This window comes from Drosophila nasuta, chromosome 3 (assembly GCF_023558535.2).
Source record: "Drosophila nasuta strain 15112-1781.00 chromosome 3, ASM2355853v1, whole genome shotgun sequence".
Lineage (NCBI taxonomy): Eukaryota > Metazoa > Arthropoda > Insecta > Diptera > Drosophilidae > Drosophila > Drosophila nasuta.
Window position 1 is genome coordinate 25,065,785 of NC_083457.1, and position 24,687 is coordinate 25,090,471.

General features: G+C 38.6%; 2 protein-coding genes across 16 annotated transcripts in view; both read left to right on the forward strand.

Moving 5' to 3' along the window:
* The first annotated feature begins 2,443 nt into the window (after positions 1-2,443).
* Positions 2,444-24,687, forward strand: part of LOC132790618 (mucin-2) — a 36,324-nt gene continuing 14,080 nt past the window's right edge. For 5 of the 15 annotated variants that reach the window (XM_060799199.1, XM_060799201.1, XM_060799208.1 and 2 more), the window contains exons 1-10: positions 2,444-2,528; positions 6,094-7,075; positions 18,319-18,417; positions 18,480-18,709; positions 18,770-18,928; positions 19,433-19,522; positions 22,655-22,977; positions 23,686-23,853; positions 23,923-24,052; positions 24,113-24,616. In XM_060799199.1, coding sequence (XP_060655182.1) covers positions 6,783-7,075; positions 18,319-18,417; positions 18,480-18,709; positions 18,770-18,928; positions 19,433-19,522; positions 22,655-22,977; positions 23,686-23,853; positions 23,923-24,052; positions 24,113-24,616 — 1,996 coding nt within the window. In that variant the 5' untranslated portion in view covers positions 2,444-2,528; positions 6,094-6,782. Of the gene's footprint in view, positions 2,529-6,093; positions 7,076-9,987; positions 10,626-11,081; positions 11,399-11,993; positions 12,143-18,318; positions 18,418-18,479; positions 18,710-18,769; positions 18,929-19,432; positions 19,523-20,683; positions 20,972-22,136; positions 22,393-22,654; positions 22,978-23,201; positions 23,313-23,685; positions 23,854-23,922; positions 24,053-24,112; positions 24,617-24,687 lie in introns of those variants that run through there. The other 10 variants (XM_060799200.1, XM_060799210.1, XM_060799203.1 and 7 more) reach the window with 9 other exon arrangements.
* On the forward strand, positions 16,592-17,484 carry LOC132789755 (uncharacterized). The gene has a single exon (XM_060798001.1). It carries the CDS (start codon positions 16,888-16,890, stop codon positions 17,197-17,199), a length of 312 nt encoding a protein of 103 aa, XP_060653984.1. The 5' UTR covers positions 16,592-16,887; the 3' UTR covers positions 17,200-17,484.

Genomic DNA, 24,687 nt, shown 5'->3' on the forward strand with positions numbered 1-24,687 from the left:
TCATTTTACGTGCTGCGCAGGTACAAACAAGCGGGCAAGACCGCCTGAAAAAGAAGAGATAAATCATTGTTATCAGTAATATTTATAAATAGTCGCTGTTTGGTATTTAAATGAGTTTTGTGCCCTCATTAGAATGTATTTGTAGCGAGCTTTTACTGTTGGCAACAAGTTTAACTCGTGCTGCCTAAAAGTATGCAATGAATATTTCGTGTGCTGCTATCAGTTAGAGAACAGGGTGATTCGTGACAGCTCACACTTGTTGCTGCTGTTGTTTTTATTTATACTCACTGATTACTTCCTCTTGTTAAAAATATACCCTATGCTAAAAGGACAGTTTTGAGATCATAAATAAAAGAGAGTGTTCAGTTAAAAATACCTTGAACAATGAATGATTAATATTTGGAGGCCACACCTACTTCTTCTGCTGACCAAGTTCTCATACATTAAATTTAGTCATGGCTATTAGCTTATAAATACAAAAAGAACGCCAAATATTGTACATTGTCCAAGCATCGAAAGTGGTTTTGTTGAATTACTTTCACCAGGTTGGACGCTAACTAGCGAATAAATTTGATTGGCAACTGAATTATGTCTCTGATGTAAAGATCTAGCTCACGATTTGCCAGCTGCTGTTGTTGTTGCTGCCTTTTGTGGAATGCGTCTCCATGGGATTTCAATGCTGTGTTTGTTATTGTTTTTCTTTTTCGTTTCCCTCTTCCATTCATCATTCGTGCTTTGCACACGCTTCCATTGATGCCTATCTTAACGGTCAATCATGTTCTGTGCATTCCTCAGCTCGGCTTCAGTTCGGGTGACAGTGTTGACTGATGATGACTTGGGCGGAATTCCAACAGGATGATGGGCAACTTTGTGTGCCATTAGACAGGCTTTAAGCAACGGTGATTGTTGCTGCTTACATTGTTGTTGGTGGGGGTTGAGGTGGGGGTAAAAGGCAAGCTTTAATATACACACATACGAACATCTCATATCAATACGATGTGCGCAAAAAAAGTGAGTGGCAAAATGTTTGAAAAATGGTCAAAACTGAAGCGCCTTCATCTCGCCTTGCCTCTTCTCTTGGCTTCGTCCCTGCCTCTCTGCCTCGTGTCAGGTGCAATGTGCCGGTGCTGTTGACCAGCAGAGGCAGCAGCAGCAGCAGCTGCGCCAGCCAGACGCAAAAAGTTTATAAAAAATACAAAAAACAAAACAAAAAGCTAAAAAAATACACAACTGAGAACGCAGCAGCTAGCGGACAGCGACTGAGAGATACCCTGTAATAAACTAAACAGACAGAAGAATCAATATCTTTAAATTCTATCATGTCTTTAATATATTTATAATAAAATAAAGTCAATAAATTAGTTGTAATATGATATTTTAAAGACTTAAAGAGCTTTGTTTTATCTATTTAGTCTGCTTGACTTTTATATTTAATTAGAGAGTTGCCTCGCTTCATGTGACGCACTCCCTTTTTTGAACATTCCAGGGTATTTTTCACTCTTTCAGTCTAAGCTTATAAGCGTAAATGTGTAAAAGTGTGTGTGTATGTCGAACTGTGGATATCGCTGTCACTATTGTTGGTCCGCCTGACGTATCAAATGTCTTTCATAGGTAGTTAAACGCTTCCTATTCCGTGCATGTCGCTGCCATTGCAGTCAGTATACTAAGCTATGCTATACTGCGATGTTGCCGCATCGTTTTGCATGGACAAGTTGGACAAGCAGCACTCAACTAGTCAGTTGGTCAGTTAGACAGTTTTGGCGTAGGGCATTTCCCGAATCACTTGACCGACCCATAAACTGGGTGTATTTATAGCTCAACTTCTTTCTAACTGAACTTGTGTAACCGAATACCGAATACGAACTTGTGTTGGCTTCGTTCGTTGGGATCTCTAAGTGCTTTTACGGCTCGCTTTTTGCACTTCCCATCTTCGTTCGCGTCGCTTCCTTATGCATACAAATTAATGGGCTGCGTCTTGTGCAAAGTACCAAAGTTTAGTCGTGTGACACAAAAAGAGAAAAAAGCTTTGGCGGCAGGCATTGCTAAGGCGTAAATGGAAGAAAAGAATGAATGGCAAAAAGACGAAAAGAAGTTGTGAATGAAGTTGCCCTTGGCGACCAAATAAACAACCCTATTTACTCCAACCCCTCGGCCAGAAACTAGTTTAGTTTAGTTCCCAAAATCCAGTTAAAAATTGCCAAATGGCACCGCACCGCCAGCTGTTGATCAGAACAAAACAGCCAATAATAACAACAGCAAGCGGCAGTAAACAGTGAAACAAGAACAACAAGTAGCAGCTGAGAGTGAGGTAAATTACAAAGAGAGCGACCACGCGCGTGCACGCGAGAGAGCAAAATGCAAGCTCAACAACAACAATCACAAACAGCTGCGATAAGTTGAGTTGAGCGCAGGCAGCTCGAAGCTCGACTCCAGAGCGTCGACGTCGACGGCTCATTCGCGTTTCAACCTTTGCGCGACTCTCACGCAACGTCAGAGCGGAGTTAGCATCAACGGGATTCGAAGTAAATGTACGCTAAGAGAGTTGTTATTGCTAGATGTTATTATTAATTTGGTATATTTCGCTTAACGTATTGTGTGTTTCAAACAAAAAACCAACAAAACGTGTCGTGCAATAAGCAATGATAAGTGAACCTTAGCCTACAAACTGAAAACTAAAATCGTTGAAGCGCAACGCCGAAACTTGTGATAAAAAAGGGCTCATGGACAGTTCGAATGCGAATGGAAGAGAAAGAGAGCGCGATCAACAGGCAACCCTTGGGGAATTTGCAGTTCTTTTTTCTAATTGTGTGCGTGTGTGAAAGAGCGAGTGTAATTGTGTGCACTCCTAGTGGGTCACTGGAGCGTGCGATATGTCAGTGTTAAGCTGCGAGTAAAACAAGCGACTCATGCGCAAAGCAGACAGACGACGACAACAACAGCAAACAAACGAAAAATGAGTGCATAATAAAATGACGAAAAGTAGTGACAAGTGGACAGGGACAAACAGTGTAAGAGTCACAATGGTCAGTAAGGGGGGCGGAGTGCAGGGGGCAGCGGACAAGTGTCAATGTCACTGGCTTAGCATTGAAATCAAATGCAACCCTGCGAATCTAACTTTCGAAGCCGACTGTGAGAAATAAAAGCAACGGCGGAAAGAGCTGCAAATTGCTTCCGTCAGACTGTTCGAGTGTAGTAGACTCCATACAGAGGAGAGTGTTAACGCTGTATTAAGTAGAGTGTGGATCGATTGGTTTTTCATTAACAGCAGCCGCCAATTTTTAAGAAACAACTTTTTCGTACTCGCATGAAAGAAAGACAATTACTTAGGTAACGAACAGCAACAGCAGCAGCAAAGAAAAGCTGCTGCAGCAAGCTGAAAGCAAAACCAATCCGCCAGCATCAGTTAACAATATTATCGCAGCCGTTGTGGCAGCGTTTAAATTACTTACCAACTTCCGTTCGTCAGGCGCGTTTTGGCGTCTAAGCAGCTTCAGTTCAGCAGTTGCGGTTGTAGCCAAGTTGTTTAATTTCTCAATGAATCGACAGTTCGTCTCACCAAACTCCCTCCTCGCAACCCTCCCTCTGCTGTGTTAAGCGGGTGAAAAATGTGTGAAACCGTTAGTAAAAGCAATATTGATACATCTGGCAAAGCGTTGCGCGTAATTAATACCAAATTTCCCTTTTTTGGCCAAACAGACACCACAATAAACAAGCAAATAGCAGCTAGCAGCAACATCAATCATCTTTGCGCCGGCATGCAAAATATATTTGCCAACAAGCCAACAAACCAACAGCCAACAAATGTTAATGAAGTGCTTTTTGCCCGCTGTGAAGAGATCGTCAGCTGATGTGGATGTCTGTACTTAGCCGGCTGATTAACTAATTGCAAATTGTTGTGTTTTGTATTTTATATGTGCATACATCAAGTATGACCCATCATATAGCATCATACTATACTATTTATAATACATCCGTCCGACCCATTTGAAAATGTGACCCAATTGCATGCAGAATTGCTGTCATTGTTTAATTAATTATCAAATTAGTTACTGTAACCACTTAATACGACATGCAATGCGAAACAATTGTGTGAAAATTGCACAAATCCCCAACACGTAACACACAGCAAACAACTTACAACCTGGCATTGGGCAATGAGACAGAGATCTGGATTTTAAATCAATTTGATGCCCACAAAGGCCGTCTCGAGTGGAGACGAGACGAGTGGAGATTAGACAACTCTCCACTTGGCCATTTGCATATCGCATTTGTAAAATGTAAACGAAAATTCAGTTGCCAAATGATATGCAAAATGCCTATGATCCCAATGGCAACGACGATGCCGCCATCCCAACTGCATTCGGAAATGCATTTTTAATTATGCTCGACTGCATAAACCGCACATCATCATTTTGGCTTTGCTGAATTTTCCACTTACGACTATGTGAGTCCCAAATGCACCTAAAAAAAGATGCCCCCATCTCACAAAAATAACAAAAATTAAAAAAAAACACACCGACAGCATTTTCACCTGACAGACAACTAAATTTCTTTTGTTGTCTTGACCAGGGGCCAGTCTTTCAATCTTCCAACTGCCTCCCCAAAAAAAAAGAAGACAAGTGAACTTTTTAGTTGAGCATTCGAAATGTTCGAGACGCAAAACAACAATAGAAAAACAATCAACAAGTGCGTCTTCAATGTCCGTCTGTCTGTTTGTCCGCTTGTCCAAATGCGATACAAAATCGTCTTTTTCAGTCGCTTGTTTAATGCTTCGCCAGTCACAGAGATACAAAAAGATACAAAGATACATGTGTATCTTGTACCAGCAAATGTATCTGCAACTGAGCAAATGGCCAAGCGGCAAACATCATCATCATCATCATCATCATCGTCATCGTCATCGTCATCGTCATCCTCATTCCCATCATCAAGTGAGACTCTTGACTGAGTCTGCGGCATTTCATGTCATCTATTTAACTGCCCCAACTCCGCATCTAGCTGCCACATATGCAACTGAGCGAGGTGCACTCTTGAAGTTCTGTAGGAACTTAATATCTATTGTTTTTTTCAGCTGGAATTTTCGAAACCCGTTCTAAGCAATTTATGTAGATTTGGCAGGTTTAATAATTATCGGATTTGTGTTCTAATGACAATTCACTTGAAAAACATTCTAAATTTAACACAAAATTTATGCAGCACAATTTGGTGTTTTTTCGTCAAATACGCAAAAAAAAACTGGTTCTTAAAATTCCAATAACAGTTAAGTTTGAAAGCGTGATAACCTCAATTGCATATTTAATTGTTTTGCTTTGCCCAATTACAAGTAATTTGTTAAGCTGCCCTCGTATGCGTTGCTTTAGAATTTCTCTTCTTTCGGCGGATTTTGATTTGCAAATCTTTGTAAATGCCAACTTGATGTTGACTGTTCTCTGCCCTGGGGCTGAGAATGTCTTGCCACATGCGACTAAAGTGTTCTGTGTGTGTGTGTGTCTTGGCTTGATGAGCAGCGCTTGAGGAGATTAGCTGAGCAGCCGAGCAGCTTTCTCGCAAATGCGACGCTGAGGGCTTGTTGTCAGTTGATGTTGTCGTTGTTGTCGTTGTCATACATATTCGTAGTACACCTGCTGCTATTGCTGTTGCTGTCCCACTGACCCCCTACGACAACCCGCATGCAAATCGATGGCAGTGCATTAAACGAAATTACCAAATGCGGTACTACGTGCCTTTCTAGGTCTCAGCAATTTACATATTTAGGCGTAGCGGCAAAATGTGCTCGCATATCACTCTGAAAATAGTCTACAACTTGAGCTTCTGAGACATGCCGCGTCTGCTGTTGCTGTAGCTCTTGCTGTTGCTATTGCCACATTGCTCTTGGGTGCAGCAGCAGCAACAGTTTTTGGGAGACCAACGCGACTCGACTCGACTCGAGAGTCGCAACAGTTTCCGTGTGTGAGGAACCGGCTGCTGGCTTCTCCTCATTCTCACTCGCAGTTTTTGGGCATATCGTTATCTTTAAGAACAATAAACGCGACTTGTTTATTGTGGCCATAAAGTAAACCTCAAAATGTATATATATTTTTTTTTCGCTTGCAGCACGAAACAAAAATTTCATATAAACACGAGTAAAGTAAACGCTGTCGCTGCGCCTCCTCCTTCGCCACTCGTTTAAATTTGTATATCGCTGTGGCTGATAAGCAAAACGAAAATACGAACACACGCAAAATAAAAAAAAAAGAAGCACAGCAGCGCCTCCTCAGCCGAAAGCCATGGCAAGACAAGGCAAAACAATGGCAATAACGGTCGAGTAATTAACAAAAATGCGCGTCGAGCGACAACTGAATGAAGAAAAAGTAAGAGAAATAAAAATAGCTAAGCAAACTGAAACAGCAAAGTGAAGTGAACTGAAAATTGTGTGTGTGAGCGAGAATTCCATTGAGTAGTGAACTTGGAAGCGTGAAGCTGAGGCGCCTCCGGCTGGTTCCCAGGCAGGTCGCACTCGACTTTTATATGCAACATCCACTTGCATAAGATCGGTATCAGTGTGTGTGCGTAAATCCCTCTTCGCGTGTGTGTGTGTGTGTGTGCGGAAATGGCTTAGTGCGTTGGCAAAAATGTTGTGATTAAAAGTGAACGTTACGTTTGTGTGTCAAGAGGGGGTCAACGTCAAACTAGCGTGCCTCAAACGAACAAGCGAACGAAAGCGCGAAATTCGCCAAATACCTAAAGCCAGTAACAGCAATAACAACCACAGCAAACAGCAACAGCCAGAAACGACAGCAACGATGACAGTCGACGCAACATCAGCGGCAACAGCAGTTGCAACATCGCTTGCAGCGGAAGTAGCAGCAACCACAACAAACAGGAGTAGCAACAACATCAACAACAGCGGCAGCAGCACGGAGAACAGTCCTGTCCATCAGCTCAACAGTAGCGTGGACAGCGGCATCGCAGTCCTCGACACGGAGATGGAGGCACAAAGCCTCAAGCTGCGTCAGCGGTTGCAGCAATGTCAGCGCATTCTTCAGGTGCTGCAGCGGGATCACACTACGTATCAGCTGCTGCGCGATAGATTAAGGTGAGTTGCAATCTCCACATTTACTGCTATCTAATCTGAAGACAACGTTTTTTAACAAATATTCCAATAATTAGTCATCATTATTGTGCAACTACTGATGATAGAGTGAAAGAAATTCATGCTGAGATTCACCTTGGTTTATTTATTAACAGAGTTCTCTATTGATTTTGCTGTATAAGTGAAGTTAATTCTGTTTTATGATTCACACTTATAGTGATAGCAACTGCTAAAGTGTATTTTATAAATTGTACACAAAAAATTTGCATAAATGTTTAATATAGAAACTGCACGTTTTGATACATCGAGTGTGCTCGACTGTGAGATACCCTATACACCTTTCCAAGAAAAGCAAAACAGTGCGGTATTATTTAAGTATACCAGATTCATGTACCGAAAAAGTATTAAAATATACCATAATGTACATTTGGTAAAACAGTGCGGTATTATTTAAATATACCAGATTCATGTATCAAAAAGATACTGAAATATACCTAAATGAATATTTGGTATATTGATATAACATTTGCTGCCATAGTAGCTATATCGCTTTTAGTGCGATATTATTATTTAAATATACCAGATTCATATACCGAAAAAGTATTAAAATATACCAAAATGTACATTTGGTAAAACAGTGCGGTATTAATATTTAAATATATCAGATTCATATACTAAAAATACTGAAATATACCGTAAATTATATTTGGTATATTGCTATAATAATTGCTGTCATAGTAACTCTATTACTTGTAGTCTCTGAGAAATATGTTGGTATTCATACGAATGGACAAGAATATATTTATATTTTTTATGGGATCGAGTGTACCTCCTTCTGCATGTTAGATACATTTCCTGATGGCACAAAGTTGATGTTAAGTTGATGGTAAGCCGTTTTTGTAAAGAAACTATTTTAGCGAAATAATCTTTGAAAATGGTTGTTCTCTAAATTTTACATCTTTCCAGATGATACACTATATCTTTCTTACAACATCTTTGTTTGTATATTCCAATAGATAAAAGCAATTACTTCAAAGTAGTAAATTTAAGTTTCATGGTTAAATCGTGTGGTATTTTCCGCAATGAAACCTTTTTTATATTTCTGAAGTGTCAAATATTCCAATATTTTTAATGCGCCTATAAATTGATTGCGTCAAGTTTTTATATACAAATTTTCGCTTTCTTTTTACGCTTTTTGCTAGTTTTCCTAGCCAAGCCCATATCCAAAGAAAGAAAAAAAAGTTTTCTCTTTCGGCAACGCCAGTAAAGACAAATATTTTTAACGCATATTTTTCAAGTTTACCAAATAGTTGATCGAATGTGCGCGATGCTCGTATAATTACAAATTTATGATGTTACCCTCAGGGCAGGGAATATGAAAAATATTCATGAGCTTGAAGCATCTGACGCTGACGGATGTTGTTGATGGGCTTGGCAAACATCTTTGTCGGATCTCTTAAGATCGACGACAACAACAACAACAACGCACTTGCAGCTGCCGTTTTTTCGTTTTGTAGTTTTGTTGTCTATTTGATTAGCATTTTGTTTGGGAGCGCTATGAATGCGTCTTTTTTTTATTACCGCAAGACAAAGTGCAAGAACTGCATTATTACGAGTATTGTCATTGTTATTGTTGCATTCGCCTGCAGTTTTTTTCAATTATTTATGTAAATTGTCGACCCCAATGCAAAGAGGAAATTGCCCGAAAATGACAAAAATCACAGGTGCAGTCGACAATAAAATAATGCGATGCGCATCTTAAGAGTATTTTATTCTGGGAATACAAACGAATGTGAGACCGAGTCTCTATCTTTCCCACTATCAAGCGTTTGCCACACACGCGCTTGAGTGAGGCATAAAAAAGGCAAAAATAAAAAAAAAACTAAAGAACAACCTCAACTCATTACTCATCTTCAGCCCAATCGCTTTTATTGCCAAGTCAGGCACTCTAACGTGAACACATCGTTAAAGTCGCAACATCCAAACATCTCGGAGTTTCCGAACTTTGTGCTTGTTTTCTTGGTTAACTAAGCACATAGAATTCGTAAAAAAGAACTACGAACTAAAGCATAAGGTACTTTCATTCCAGACTTCTTTCCCACAGAAATCTTTGTTGTCATTTTGTGAGTGCCAAAGAAGTTGTAAATATTTATAGATATATTCATAAGATCTAGTTTAAGTTTCGCTTTGGAATTTCTAACCCAACTTCAAAGCATCTTTTTGATATTGTAAATATAATTAATTTATGATAATCAGAATATCATAGTTTAGTTATTTCTTTTGTTATACAGTTGCCAGTTAATCTTCTTTTGTGGGTTCTAAAATAGTTTGTAGTATTTTACTGCTGATTATTGTTATTAAATTCTTTAGTCTGATTTCTAAATATAGTTTAGACTGATGTCCAGCTTATCAAAATAAACAAACTATCCACTTGCAATACATTTAGCACTATTCGAATAAGTACTTTACTACCTTCAACACTATCTCACTGATTATTTGGCTTAATTTAGGGCAGATATCTTATCAGTTCCATTCATAATTAATTTGATTAATGCCAATTAATTGGCCTCATGCAAAACGAATTCCCTTTCAAGCACCGCCTGAAGCAAAACCCATTTCAAAGTGCCATCGATTTTCAGATTTAGTTGTCCAAGTTCAGGTGGCACTTTGTGTGGCAGCCACACATTTGCATAATGCAACCTGCCACAAGCGCGTAACAAGCCAAAGTCATTGAGCTGCCCTTTATTCTTCTCTTCGTCCCCCTTTTCCCCCTCTTCACGCTGTCTTCGGGTCTTTGGGTCGCGTTATCTGAGCGACAAACGCGATTTATTTTTGTCACATTTCTATGGCGACTTTTGGACTGACTAACAAATGAGTATGACTAAGTAGTTCCAGTTCCACTTTGGATACTCGCCACAACGCACACAAAAACAACAAATTCCCCTCCCAAAAAAAAATACACCTGAAATTTGATCAACAGCCAAATAAAGAAACCCGCCTATAAGTTATAATTTTCCACCAAACAGAAAATATATATATTGCTCTTGAACAAAATTGGAATAATTATAAGGCGATTGTGATATAACCTCTAAATAAAAATCTTAACACTTATCTGTGAAATTTCGTTGCGTTGTTTTTTTTTTCTTCGTATTATATACATTTTTTTGCTTTATTTTTTTATGATTATTTATTTATCATTGTACTCGAGGCGCGTTGTTATCAAATCAAAAGCCGCAAGGCGAATAGCTGACTTTTTTGTTGTTGTTGTTGTTGCTAAAACAAACAAAATACAAGACTATATAATACCCAGCTATATACAACGACAACGACGACAACAACAATAAGCGGAGTAACAATAACTAGAAGAAGCAGAGTAAAAACAGTTAAACAAATCGCGCGAAACTGCAAAAAGAAAAAAATAATAAAGGAAAAAACGTTAATAACGCATTCGCAGTCGAAGTCGCAGTCGCAAAGTTGAGCTCCATTCGTTGGGAGATCTCTGAGATCGTGTCCAGGGAAAAACTGGGAAAACACTGTGAGTGTGTGAGTGTGTGTAAGTGAGTGTTTTGTGTGTGGCCCATTGGCGATGATAGAAGACAAAAGCAAGAAAAAAAAAATGGACAGCAAAGTCGCGTGATCTTAATCAACTATATGATATCGCATATCCAAGTGGACGACGATGTCGATGTCGATGTCGATGTGGCATTGGCAAAGTGTTGGAGTGTGCCTGGCCAATCAACTGGCAATTAGCGTTTGTGTGTTTCGGCCGTTGGCCGTTGAAAATAAAATTAAGTAAAAAATTCCAGCATGAAAACAAAGTGATTGATAATCGGTGTAAAAATACTTAATTGCCAACAGAAATTCTCGACTTTGACAATTATTTATGCAAAGTTTGCCCAGTGAAGTTGAAGTTGAAGTTGAACGGAACGAAAAATAATACAAAAGCAAATGACTTTATATTGTGCCAAGTGAATTGTCATCTGCTTTAATGATGAGCTCTTTATTTTACTGCATTGAAGCACATAACCTGCCAGTACGATGCCAAGTGTTAGATAACTCAACTAGTCAGCTAGCTAGACTTTACTCAAGAGTGTGATAAACACAGGAAATTCAGTATTCAGTAATAATCTGAAACACTTAATCTGGAATCGACAAACAAAGCAGTTGAGGAGGAGAAACAAATGCATTCGTGATTGATAATGTTGAACAACCGAAACAGTTTTTATTAAACTCTCAAGAACATAAACAATATAATTATGTGTGTGCGAGTGTGTGTGTTTTTCTTTGTGTCGCTTGATAAGCAGCAGCTATAAACACGAGTTTTTGGTTAGTCCAAAAATTAAATTCAATTACTGTGAACACACGTTGAGATACTTGTATAGAGATAATAGTTTTTTTTACGACACAACCTGTGCTTAAAATTGCCGTCGAGAGTGACACTAAAATCAACGATTAATCATGGCAAATGCAATTAGTAGTTCAAGCTTTGGGCTTAAAGTTATAATTGATTAGTCAAGCCGAAAGCTGCTTAGATGATGAAAACATCAGTCATACAATTAGCAGTAGCTTTAAGCAGCTTTTCTCTAGCTGTAAAAAAAAGCTCTCCATCACTTTCCCTTTTCAATTCTATAATGAAACTGAAATACCTTGAGTACTATAGAGTATTCAATGTTTTAAATTTATTACTCAACTCTAGTGTTTGTTAGATAAGCCTCAAGCAAAGTCAATGGCTGCGTGATAACTACGCTGGCATTCAACTGATAATCCCACAAAATATTCGGGTTTGTCTTTAGTGGCTCTTTAGTGGGCCTAATTTGTTAGTTGGTTGGGAGCTGTCGCATAAATATAGTTGTGTGCTTCAATGCTGAAATAAACCATAAACCATAAACCATAAACGACAATGACACCATCACATTCACAGTGCTGGAAACGTTGCATGCGACCATACATCCGCCTCTTGGAGTTACCAATGTATCAGAGCAACCACAACCTGTTCCTGGGCCTGTCCAGTGTGCTGGGTCTCATTGGAGGCGCCTATCTGCTGCAGTGTGGCGCCCAGCGTCTGCTCAGGTGAGTTGTGGCAAACGTTTCTTTGCCAGCGTTGCGATATGCTGGGCCACCAACCAACTGAACTTGCTACGTGAGACGCACGATTAAAGCCCAAAGCTAGACGCACGTGCAGCGAATCGCATAGTTAGATAACTTCACAAAGCTGAAGCTGAAGCTGAAACTGAAGTTGAAGTCAAAGCTGGTGTCGTGTGTCGGGTGATGGCACCACAGCGGCATTTGCTGCGAGAGTGAGCAGCTTTACAGGTTCAATTCGATTTTCACGATACCCTAGAGTAAGGTTGAGTGGAAGGGTGGGGTATGAACTGCAAGAAAAGTAAGCAAAATTTTGTGGTATTTCAAATGTTGAGCACAGAATTCAGATTGAATTGCATTAAGAATAGAAACAAGAACAATCTCTTCAAACTTGAATAAAACAATATTGAATAAAGTTTTTAATCTTAAAATAAGATGTTTTTTATCTAAAATGCAAATTTAGCATAAAAGTTTTGAGATTATTTCAACCTTAAAATTTTACTTCAAGATTGTTATTTTTAGGATAAAAAAAAAACATTAAATAAATAAAGAATAAAGAATTTTTCAATATAGATTTTTGTTCTCCCTGTGCAGACTTTCTAAAAAATATATAATATTGAATTTAATTTATAGAAAAATATAAAATACATATGAATTTATTTAGGTTTTTAGCTCTGGCTTTGAAAAAGAATACTTTTACTTTTAAATACTACAATTTAAACACTAGAGAACTTGAATTGAGTTAATTATTTGAGTCACTAATTCCAAAAAGAACAAAAGTATGCCTGAATTACAATTTGCTTTGTAGTATTTAAACGGTTCTAAACTCGAATTGAATTGCTTTAAGAATATAAATAGAACTCATAATAAAATAGAAATAATAACCATAGCCACAAATTTAAATTTGATACTAAATATAATATCCCAAATATATTAAAATACATAATAACAAACAAATAACAGTTTTTATAACAATTGATCCCATCCCGAGATTGAAATTATTCAAATGTTGGCATACAATGCTGACAAAATTATTGTTGAATTAAGACTTGTTTACTTCTTAGCTTTACCTTGAAGAAAAGAATACACATTGTTTAGTATTTTTAGATTACCAAAAATATCTAGAATACTAAAAATTTTAATTGGCAATAATTCTAATCGAAATAATTTAAATGTTGACTTTCAATGTTGTCAAAAGTACGTTTGATTGGTCACCTTCTTAGCTTCACCTTGAAAAAAAGAAAGTAAATACTGTTGTAGTATTCTGTTTGTTAAGTGCACAATACAGATTGTATCAAGAATAGCAACAGAAGTGATAATAGAATAAATAAACAATGCTACAAATTTCACTTACTAATAAATATAACATATTGTATACAGCAATATATAGATAGATATAACATACATATATATATACAAATAATGCGAGATTGAATTCTTAAATATAATTTGACATCAAGTCAAGAAATAATTTAAAATCACGATTTGTAAGACTAAAAAAGTGTACTTGAATTAAGATATCTTTGCTCAGTATCAGAATTTTCCAGCTAGCATAGCTTCTGTTTGAGTGTACAACAAAAATTAGATGCTGTGCTGTACAGGGTATCGTATCAGTCGGATACTTTAACGCGTTATCATTTGCAGTTACGTGTGGCGCGTTTCGCTCGGCTTGATTACGTTTGCGTGTGGGAAAAAAGTGCAAAACTATCTCGAGAGTATTTAAAAAATTGCACATAAAATGCGATTTGACATAATTGATGCCGCATTTTAATGCTTATATATTGTATTTTTTTGTTGTTGTTGCCTCTATTGAGGTTGTTATTGTCGTCGTTGTTGCTGTTGTTGATGCTGTTGTTATGTGTGAGTTGCATTTGTCTTATTTGGCAGCTGGCAGCCGGTAACTTGGTAACTGGCTCCCAATTTGATATTTCCTCAGCCACTCTCTGCAGTATTGAAGCTTGTGTAATACAAACATTGATTCGCCAATTCGCGTGGCTGTAATTGGCCAACAAGCAATTTGATTTGTTTACCAATTGTCTATCGACACGAATATTTCATAACAATTATGTCAACTCCGTTGTTGAGGTACGAATTTGGCAAGTGGCCAAAGCGGAAATCGTTAAGAACCACAAGTCTGAGCTAACGGTCAATTTGTGTTTAAGCCAAGCTAAAGAAATAACTGCACAAAGTGGCCATAACAATTGGCCAACTTAGAACCCAATTGTGCGGCTTTCCTTTTATGCAAAAAACAAAACAAAAGAGGGAAGAAACGAGTGGTAAACAGCAAACTTAATTAGTAGATTGTTTATTGTTTATTATATTATTGTAATGGCAGCACACATACACACCTATGTTAATATATATTCCAATTGTTCAATCAACAATCAGCTGAAACGCTTAACGCGAACTAACAAGCAACGCTTTCAGCTCGATTGGAGCTGTGACTGACACAGATATGACACGATTTGTGGGGAGAGTGAGAGACGCGATGTGCATAAATGGAAAGTTAACTTATGGCTTAATAATTACAATTGACGCCTGTCAACGCATGTAAATACTCGCACTCATTATGCACTTGTACACTGAGAGAAACTAATGAGAAGTGTGACCTATTTGAAGCAACTTTGAAAGCGGTGAAGCTCATTTAATTAGCTTGTTCTACATTAAATGCTCTCTTCAATTAAAATTTAAACAAATTTCATATTTATCTGATTCTTAACCTGCTTTACCAAATGATGTACATCAAATTCTTGATGCGCGTATCAAACAGGTTGAATTACGATTCAAGTCACGACGCACTTAAAAGTGCCACAAAAATGTATAACTGTATGTGTGTGTGTGTGTCTGAGAATTTGCTGTGTGACTTATGAAAGTGGTTATATTAAAAAGCGAGTTTGCAGCGACTGCAGCGACTAACAAATTTCACACAGATTAACCTCAAATCAAAATGGGGATAATAAAGACTGTGGACGATGATGTGCCAAAGGAGACACAAATGCAATTATGCTGGCAACATTTTAAGCTAGATTTTTATGACAAGTTAACGCTATTAGCCATGGTGAAAAAAGTAAACTAGATACGTTAAAGTGTAAGTTGATTTAATGAGGAGTAGTGTAATTGCTAGACTTTTCAAATTTTTTGCATAGCTGTTGGTTAAAGTGAAAATAAGATTTATAAGCAGCAGTCAAATGCGCAATAAATGAATACATCAATCAATTAAAATAAACATTTTGTTGACATATTTATCGCTACGTTTTATCAACAAAGTAATTCAAGTTATCTAAGTTTATACAAAAATTTGTTGCACACCCAACAGGCGCCATTGAAATTTTGTGTTGCCTAGTTTTAGGCTGCGCGCAATTGAAGGTCAGAAAAACTATCTTGTGAATTGCAAACGCTTGCAAATTTGTTGTAGCTACATTTTGTCGTACTTGCAGTTAGCATTAACAAATGAATGCTGTGAATGCGACACTCTGAGTGCTAGCTGTAAATCGTGAATTACAAGTACACGAATCAAACGAGCAAAGTCACAATTGAGCAATTATACATCGTCCGAGATTAGCAAAACAAGGCAATGACACTGGCAATGGCTGGCGAACAATTCAAGTACGAGTACATGAAACAAACAATTAACGTAGCATTTAGCGGATTTTTGATAAAAATCTCTGATGAATAGGATTGCTTGTTTATTGTTTTTGTTGGTCGCTAAAACTCGTTTTTGCAGCGCATATTGCGTGTAATTTGAGGCGCCATTTATTAATCAATAGCTACCAGAAAAGGGAATTTGAGTATCGCATCATTAGACAAATTAATTATAATTCCAATCGCTTAATTCTAAAGAATTATGCATTAAATTTATTTTTGGCAAAACCCGTTTGCGGAATTTTTGTCTACATTCGTTATTTGCGTTATCTATTTTTGTATTTTTTTTCCCTCTGAGCAATTTCAATTCGCAATGAATAATGAAGTCGGCGAGGAATCATTAAACAAGATTCTAGCTAATTAATTAATCAACATCAGCAGCAAAAGTAGTAGCTGCATCAGCTGCTCAGCTCAGCTCAGCGTGTCCAGCTGAGACTCCAGTGAGCTTGGCCACTTCTTCTTCATTTTTTACAATTAACCAGCTGAAAGTTGTTGTCAGTTGAGGGAGCGAACGAGTCTCAACAGCAACTCTTACGTCATCAACGGGTTCTGTCTGCCTGTCTAGCAGCTTGTCTGGCGAATTGTTTGTTTGACAGACATGCTCTCAGAGTGAGACTCGCTCTCTCTCTCTCATGCAAAAACCGGCATGAGCTGCGAACACGCGTCGTATGAGCAATTCGCAGTTGCTGTCGCAGTCGCAGTCGCTGCTAGCGTCGCTGTCTCCGTCGCTGGCCATCGCTCAGCTGTTGGCCGCGGGGCGCTTGGCGCTTGATGCTTGGCGTAAACTGCGCTCATAACAAAGCCAAAGCTGGTGCGAGAAAGTTGTCGGTTCGCATGGTAAACGCGCGCATTGAAATCCAATTTAAATTCCAATACCAAAAACAAAGCTGAAAACTGAAATTGCGATGCAAAACAAAAGCAACAGCAAACACTGTGTTCACAATCAAACAGTAATCAGCATAAAAACATTAAAACTATAAACAAAACACAACAAGACATCAACAAGTGCCAAAATAACACAAACACATAAACACAGTTAAACATACAAAACACACTTGAACAAAAGAAGACAGACAAAAGACAAACTCAGCATGGTGTTCGCATCGGTGTTGGTGTGCCAAGTGGAGAAATTGTTGTGCACACCCATCAGCTTTGCGGTGTTTGCCTTTCTTTTCATGGCCTGCACCATGGAGGTGGTGCTTCTAAAGATGACCACGAATCCTCACATCTTTGGACGGCCGCCGAACCACGAGGATGGAGACGATGGCAGCGAATACGAGGAGGATATTTACTATGAGAATCTCGAGAACAACTATGAGCATTGGGCGCGCAGACGCAGAAGATTTCATCAGCAACAGCAACAACTTCGCATTGCGCAGCGGCAGCAACAGCAACATCAATAATTATTTGATAGATAGATAGATATTATTTGTATAAGTTTTTGACTGAGTTTTCACCAATAGATCTAAATTTGAAATACGCGCAAAAATACGTAAAAAGCAGAATGGAAATAATCTTTTGATTAAAGTCAACGAATTTTATGTCTTGCGAAATTTTCTGGCAATTCATTGCAACCAAAAATGAAATGAAATGAAATGTTGATATTTTAAGCACGTTGTCAACCGTCAACTCAAAAGTTTTATATAAGTAGAAATAAAAGTACATGTATGTGTATATATTTGTGAGTACTTGTATTTGTTTTTCGAGTGGAAAGAAATTTGCATAAATTGTAAATGACTGACATAATCATGTGTGTGTGTGTGTGCGCGCACATTACACAATTTATCGTTAATCAATAAAAATTAGTTATAGGGTTCTGTAAGTGTGATACATAATTGTGTTTTTCCTATAAGAGCAACATGTTTAATTCATTGAATAAAAGTGCAATTGTATGTTACAAACAAACAAACAAATTTCTGCCAGTCATCGCCTTTTTCTTTACTTTACTTTTTTAACTCTTCAGTTGCCAAGCGAGCTGCTTAACTGGTTTTGTCTTCCGCATTTTCACATTTTCACTTACGCAACAAGAGCCAGAGGAAAAGTGTGTTTATGTGAAAATCGATACGTAAAACTAATAAGTAGATTGCTAAACTTGTTTTGGAAACATGGAAACCAATTAATATCTTTTGTTTTTCGCTCGACTAATTATAAATATTTCAAAACACAAAAATTATAAATTAATCAGAATAAAATAAGAAGCATTCGCAAAAAAACGGCAACCTTCAACTCTATGTTTCACCTTTTAATTATGAATTTAACATTAACGGTTATCAAAGCTAAGGCTTAACTAACTGTTCAAAATATTCTGCGTCAGAACTCGAAGCCAATAATCATCACATACAGCAACAGAATCAAAATCAGAATATATTAAAAATGAAAGTAGACAAAAGCAATCGACTGGAATTGTGTCAAATCTTGCAAAATTTGCATAAGTTCTTGTTCTTGTTATTCCCCATAAAACGTCACAACTAATAATGCTTTCTTGTTTGCTTAAATTAAATTCGAAATTCTCTTTCTTACAGCAAAATAGTCGATAAGAAGAAGGAGAAGAAGGAGAACGGCGAGGAGCTGCAAAGCTGCAATGTCTGCGGTGCGGACCTCGACACAAGCAGTGCCAAAAAGTAGGTGTTATCTTGTGTTTTTGTCCGCGTCACTGAACTAATTTAAAGAACCATTTTGGCAGCTATGTCACGTGTTGCACATGTGGCAAATTCGTGTGCCGTGGCATCAAGTGCGCCGACTGGCGGCCAAAGGATGCCCAATGGGAGTGCGAGCTGTGCCACAGCTCGAAGCAATCGCTGGCCCACACCTCCTCGTGGGTTGCCGAGCAAATGTGCTTCAATCAGCAGAAGTTCGTCTATCCCCTGCGGGCACGCAGCGAAGTCTACATACCCATCACAGACAGCTCAATGCGTAAGTGTTGACATACTAAAGATACCCTGGAATTCTACTAAATGTTTACCGTATTTACAGAGTTTGAGAGCGTCAGTCAAGCGGGAGCGAATAGCATGACCAACATGACGGGCGACGAACGCAACAGGATACGTGAATATGTCGAGGAAATTGTTGCCGAAATGCTTGGCAGCAATCTGGATCACATCAAAGTCGGTCAATTGTCCAAGAGCGAGAACTGTAAGTACGCAAATTCTCAGACTGAGATTATTGCTATAGATTTGATTAGTGCAAATGCAATTGTCCGTCAACGAGTACTCGAAAAGTGCAAAGCGCGACAATTTGTTCAATTGTTGCGAATTGAAAGAGCCGCTTACGGCATTATTCATCATTTGTCTACACTGTTCAGCAACAATGTTGTTTATATCAACCCATATATACTTATTCAAATTGAAAGCGATTATCGCATAAAATGCTAATTAATTGAACAGAAGTGTCTAGGTTAAATACAGCTAAAAGATCATCCAGATCTATACTAAGTATTAGTTAGGCAATCAACGAAGATCAATTTGGAAATCAAAAGCTTCAAGCTTTCGAAAAAGTTCATTGCATACTTTGTGTTGCTTGGCGAAAGCTGCAGCTTTTGGTGGGCAAAAGTTCATTGCATACTTTGGTTAAACTTTTCCATCACAACAACAACTCGCTGAATATACTCAAATCTGAATGTAATTGAACTGCACACAGACATGCAGCTGTTTGATAGATACCATGCGAAACTGAGCAACCTGCTTATCAATGTGGAGAACGCTTTGTGCGTTCGTGCGCTCAAAGGAGGTAAGTATGGAAAGCAAGGCATGTCCTTCGAGTTTGCCCCGGCATGTTGAATCACCTACCACAGCTAACCAGTATTTTCGTTGTTGTTGTTGTTGTTGTTGTTGTTGTAGCCTGACTGGTAGTATAATTCAATGTTAACTAGCTCGCATCCGGCATGAATCATGACCGTAAAAATTGTATATCTAAAAATAACGCACGTAGTTCGTTCTCTTTTCTTTTTCCCTATATACTTGTTATCGTTGGCGTATACGTAATATTTGAAAGAATGTAGAAATCTGCGATAATACTACCGAAATCATTGACTATCATTCAGTAATAAAAAAATAAAGAGCAAGTACAAAAACGCACAGCAAAGCACAACACAACACAAACTAAAATCGCGGTCAATTCTCGTTGATAACAGCAACACACACACACACTCACACACACACAACCAAACAGACTCTAGACAGCCGTAATAAGGCCTGATAAGCGTCTCTCTGACAGTTTTGAAGTACCGACAATACACAATACAGCGCGCAGTTGGTAATCGCAGTTGAGCATTTGTAGCCACAGTTGGCCTTAACCAGATGACAAACTGAGATACGCGCATTAATCATACGCAATGTGCGCCCAGCGACCAACTGGTTCCAATATGTTCGCAGCAGGTGTAAATTGACGATTTACACGGCTGCTCGAAACAATTCCGAACAAATTGACGAGTTTGCCAAGAGTTTTCAAGTTATTAGTTTTTTACTTGGCCTCATCATTCAAATTACAAACTCAAACATGTAAGTGCCTCGCAGGCACAACAACAAACACTAATAGCAACAATCCCAAAGGCACGCTAACACGCTGATTGCAAATAAACATGTCAATCAGTTAAAGAAGATTGCATAAAAATAACTTTTAGACCAAGGAAACAAAACAATTCGAAAACTGGAATTTAGCCGACTTTAAAGTCAAACTTTTTTTTGCATGAGCAACATAAATAATATTGAAGTGGCTTATGTCATAAATATAATTAGAAATATTATAAAAATACAAAATTATAGAGACTAGGTTTTATTTATGAATACTAATGTATATTTTTTAACATATTTATGAATTATAATTTTCGATACTTTTTCAAAACATTCGCAAAAGTGTCTGTAGACCACAAATATCGAAATGCTCATCATCGAAAAGCGAACTGTTTGTATGGCATTACAGAGATATGCCGCTGTTTAAGTATGTGTGAGACTTCGTTAGGTGTTTAGGTGAGCACTTTGCAGTTGTGTGCGAGAGAGTTGCTTTGGCGCTCACACGGAGATTGTTGTGTGTTGATGGCAGTTGCTCGAAGCAACGCGCTCCGATCGCAACGTTTTTGGCAGCAAAACGAGTCGCCGGCTAAAAAAAATATAAAATAGTAATCAACAAAATTATAAAAAGAAAGAAGGAAAGAAAAACGTTATTAACGCGTAGAGCAAAGTAAAAGCCAAAAACCAAAATCATAAAAGTGATAATGATAACATAAAAATTAAGAAGTTCCCCCAACAAAAAAAAAAGACACTCGTAAATCAGCGCTTGAGATCGCTGTTATATGCTTGCTTTGCGCATGCAGATAACAGATAACACACACACACAACACACACACTTAGACATTCTTAGAGATATGCGAAATTTGAAAAGGCAGTTCATAAGTTATCGCCAACCTTGACCCCCAAATCAAAAAATAAGTACAACAAATTTTTGCAGAGCTTCAAACGTGTCACAAAAAGGCAGAAAGCAGGGGAAAATGTTTAAACAACGTTAATAAATATTAATGACAGCCCATCGGCTAATCCCCAGCAACAAATTATGCGCACAGATTATGCAAATCGTGAGCCTCAAGCACGAACTTTAATAAAAATTAAAAAGAAACTACTAACGTTTACGCTATAAAATGTGAAAATGCTAGAACAAAAGTTAATCGCAGAGTTTTAATATATATAACTTTCGTAATTATCTGATCCCGAATTGAACTGTGAACTGAACTGTGAACTAAAAAAAAAAAACAAAAGCTGAACCTGAACTTGACTTGTTTTGTACCTTGTACACAGAGAGTACAGAATACAGAATATTTACATGATCTAATAGGTCTGTTAGTCCGGTTTAATGGCTGTGCTTCATTAATGCCAGACGTAGTATGCTAAGTGAGATACATTTCAATCTTTTGACAAGCAGCAAAACCCAATGAATGAGTAACGGCAACGAAGCGTTAGACAATAACACAAAAAAAAAAAGAAATAAACATAATAACGAAATGCGAAATAGATAGATGGAATTACAAGTAGGAATATGTCAGAAAGGCGTCGAAACAACGATAAAGAAATTTACGGGGCCTTTTGTAAAACAAAATAGATAAGTTTGGGTTCAGGTTCAGGTTATTAATTATGTTTACCGCAACCAAACATTAGCCGAATGATGAGCCCACAATAGGATTTGCAAATGTGTTGTTGTTGTCAGTGTGCGTGTGTGTGTGTGTGAATACGATTTGCTGGCTGAGTAAGCCAATACCTGGGGGCTCTTGACTGCTCAAGCGAACAGAATTGTATTAATGTTTTGGTATTTTGCTGTGCGACAACGCCGCGTATGCGTAATTTGACTTATGCAGTTGCGAAGCGTAAAGCTTATTAATTAAACTAAAGATAGATATAAATATCTATGCACAGGCCAAAAGCAAATACAACTAAGCAAATAAGCGAATAAGCCAAGTGATTCATATGTAACTCAATTGAATATTGTGAGTGCGTGTGTGTGTGTGGAGCGTGCATGCAGCATGGACTTTACGTTGGGCCTCGTAACGGGCATGTATGCCGTTTTGGCCGTAATTATATTCTACGTGGTTTACGTCATTGAGGTGAAATTAGGTATGCCTTTCAACTAAAAATACTCGTAACCTATGATAAACACTCAAACACACTCACTCATCTCTCTCACTCAAATACTCAATCACTTTCTACACTCACACTCGCCAGATAATTGCGACTTTTCACTTTTCCATTATGCATTCCGTTGTTCGTTGTACGTTTTGTTAACCTAACTGACTTTCGTGCTAACACTATTGAGTTTATTTTAGTCGTAGAGCATTCTAAGACTCGAAGCTTTGTTGACCATTTCGCATGCTTACAGATTTGCCCGCCATTGTCAACGGCAACAGCAACAATAACAACAATAATAACAACACCAACAGCAGCAACAACAACAGTGGCAACAACAATGAGCTGTCGGACATTTCGCAGACGCGACTGCGCAATCTTATTGAGAGCATCATTGCGGAGACGCTGCGCACTGGGGCAAACACCTTGGGTCCCAGCGCAGCTGTTTCGGAGATAAGTCTGGACACCCGCTCGACTGGACAGCTCAGCAATGGCAACAAGCGGCGCCATCGCACCGAGCACTATTTCGAGCCAAAGATCTATCAGGATCTGTTGGCCACAGCGGTGCTCAATAAGGTAAGAATCAAGTAAAGTGTATGTGTGTGTGGCAACTGTTGCACATCTTCTGCGCATGGCTGACACGCTGACCTCGCTTGTATTTAATCCCTTCAATCCCTTCTGGCAAATTTCCGCCAGTTAGTTGGGCACTTTTTGGGCTTCGCGTGTGGCACCAAAACTAGTGCCACAGTCGCTAGTTTCGCTAATTAGTTGCTGACCATTGTTACAAGCGTGCAGACGCATTCAACGGACTATCTGACAACGAATTCAACTAAAGCGTTAATTGGATCAAATTCTAGAGTTTTCTCATAGATAATTGCTTTGTCTTGGCCATGGCAGAGCCTGCGCAGCATGTAAATATTATAAACAATTTCAAAAGTTAACCATCTAATTACGACTTGTACTCGTAAGTTCCTCAAAACAAGTATCTTATCAGCGGAGTACACATATCATTCTGACTTAACATAAGTTGCTTAACTTATTGATTAGTTGCCATTGGCAGCAAAATCTTAGACAATTTTCACGCTGCGTCACGCTACCATCGATCTAAATCTGAGTACAGCCATGACGTCACAAACTAAACAATGGTTGAAGTCACCAACCACAACATAATAGATATTCAACACATTTAGCCGGTTGCAAAGTCAGCAAAGTCAGCCTTCGGTTCAACGGTCTACAATCAAATCAAGGTCACGCTACAGTTGTTACCTTCTTTTTTACTTACAGATTGCGGATAAGGAAGGCAATGCCAGACTTATATCGGAGAGCACACCGGACCTGAGTGGTCACAACATTGATGAGAATTACAATGCCGAAGCGTTGAGCACTACGTCCGGTAGCTCCATAGAACCGCGCAGCGACTGCAGCCTAACCGACAATGAACTGCTACTCAATGTGCGTCCCCCTCCCTGAAATATTATTTATAAAATCTATTTTTCAATTCCGTGCTTTATCTGTTTGTAGGCTGGCAAAACCGAATCACATGCTGGGTTGAAAGCTGATCTGGAACGCGAATCGGTTTTGAGTGACTATATTGCTGCTCACATGGTGCCGCTGCCTGACTTCTCAGCGTCTGTTACCGAATCAGAAGATGGTATGTCAGCGACTAATTCCACTTGCTAAACTTTATTGCAATTTTGTATTCCCATCTTAGATATTACCTCCATGTCATCGAGTATGGTCGGTGATGCCACCTGGGAAGACAACTGGTTATTCAAGAAGAAGCGCAGCACCTTGCAAAGTTCGGCAACACCGAGCAGCATTGGAATGCTGGTGCCGGCACCCAAAGAGAATGTGCGTGCCCAGATTGGCGATAGAACCGCCGATGAGGTTAGCGATCTGTCCGAGATAGGCTCAGATGCCGAAGAGTCATCTCTGGATTTATTGCGATGCAATGATTTAAACGATCGACTGTTGAGCAAGCATCTGATTGGAGGACAAAACACAAAGCTAGTGCTGGATGAGCTAGTGGATCGCACGAGCTTAACCTCAAACACTTTACCAGAAGAGCACGAACCAGCCATTACTGAGACCACAAATACATTTGTCACACAGCCCTCGACAATTTCAGTGCCAAAAGAACAAATGGCTCCACCGCCACCAATGAGTTTTCAAGATGACCAGGAAAACGAAGATCCTGCCCAAACTCTAATAGCAGGTAATTGCATTGTTGCTTTTCTTATCTATACATCTTTCCCATATTTCATTCTTATTGCTAACAAAACAAAC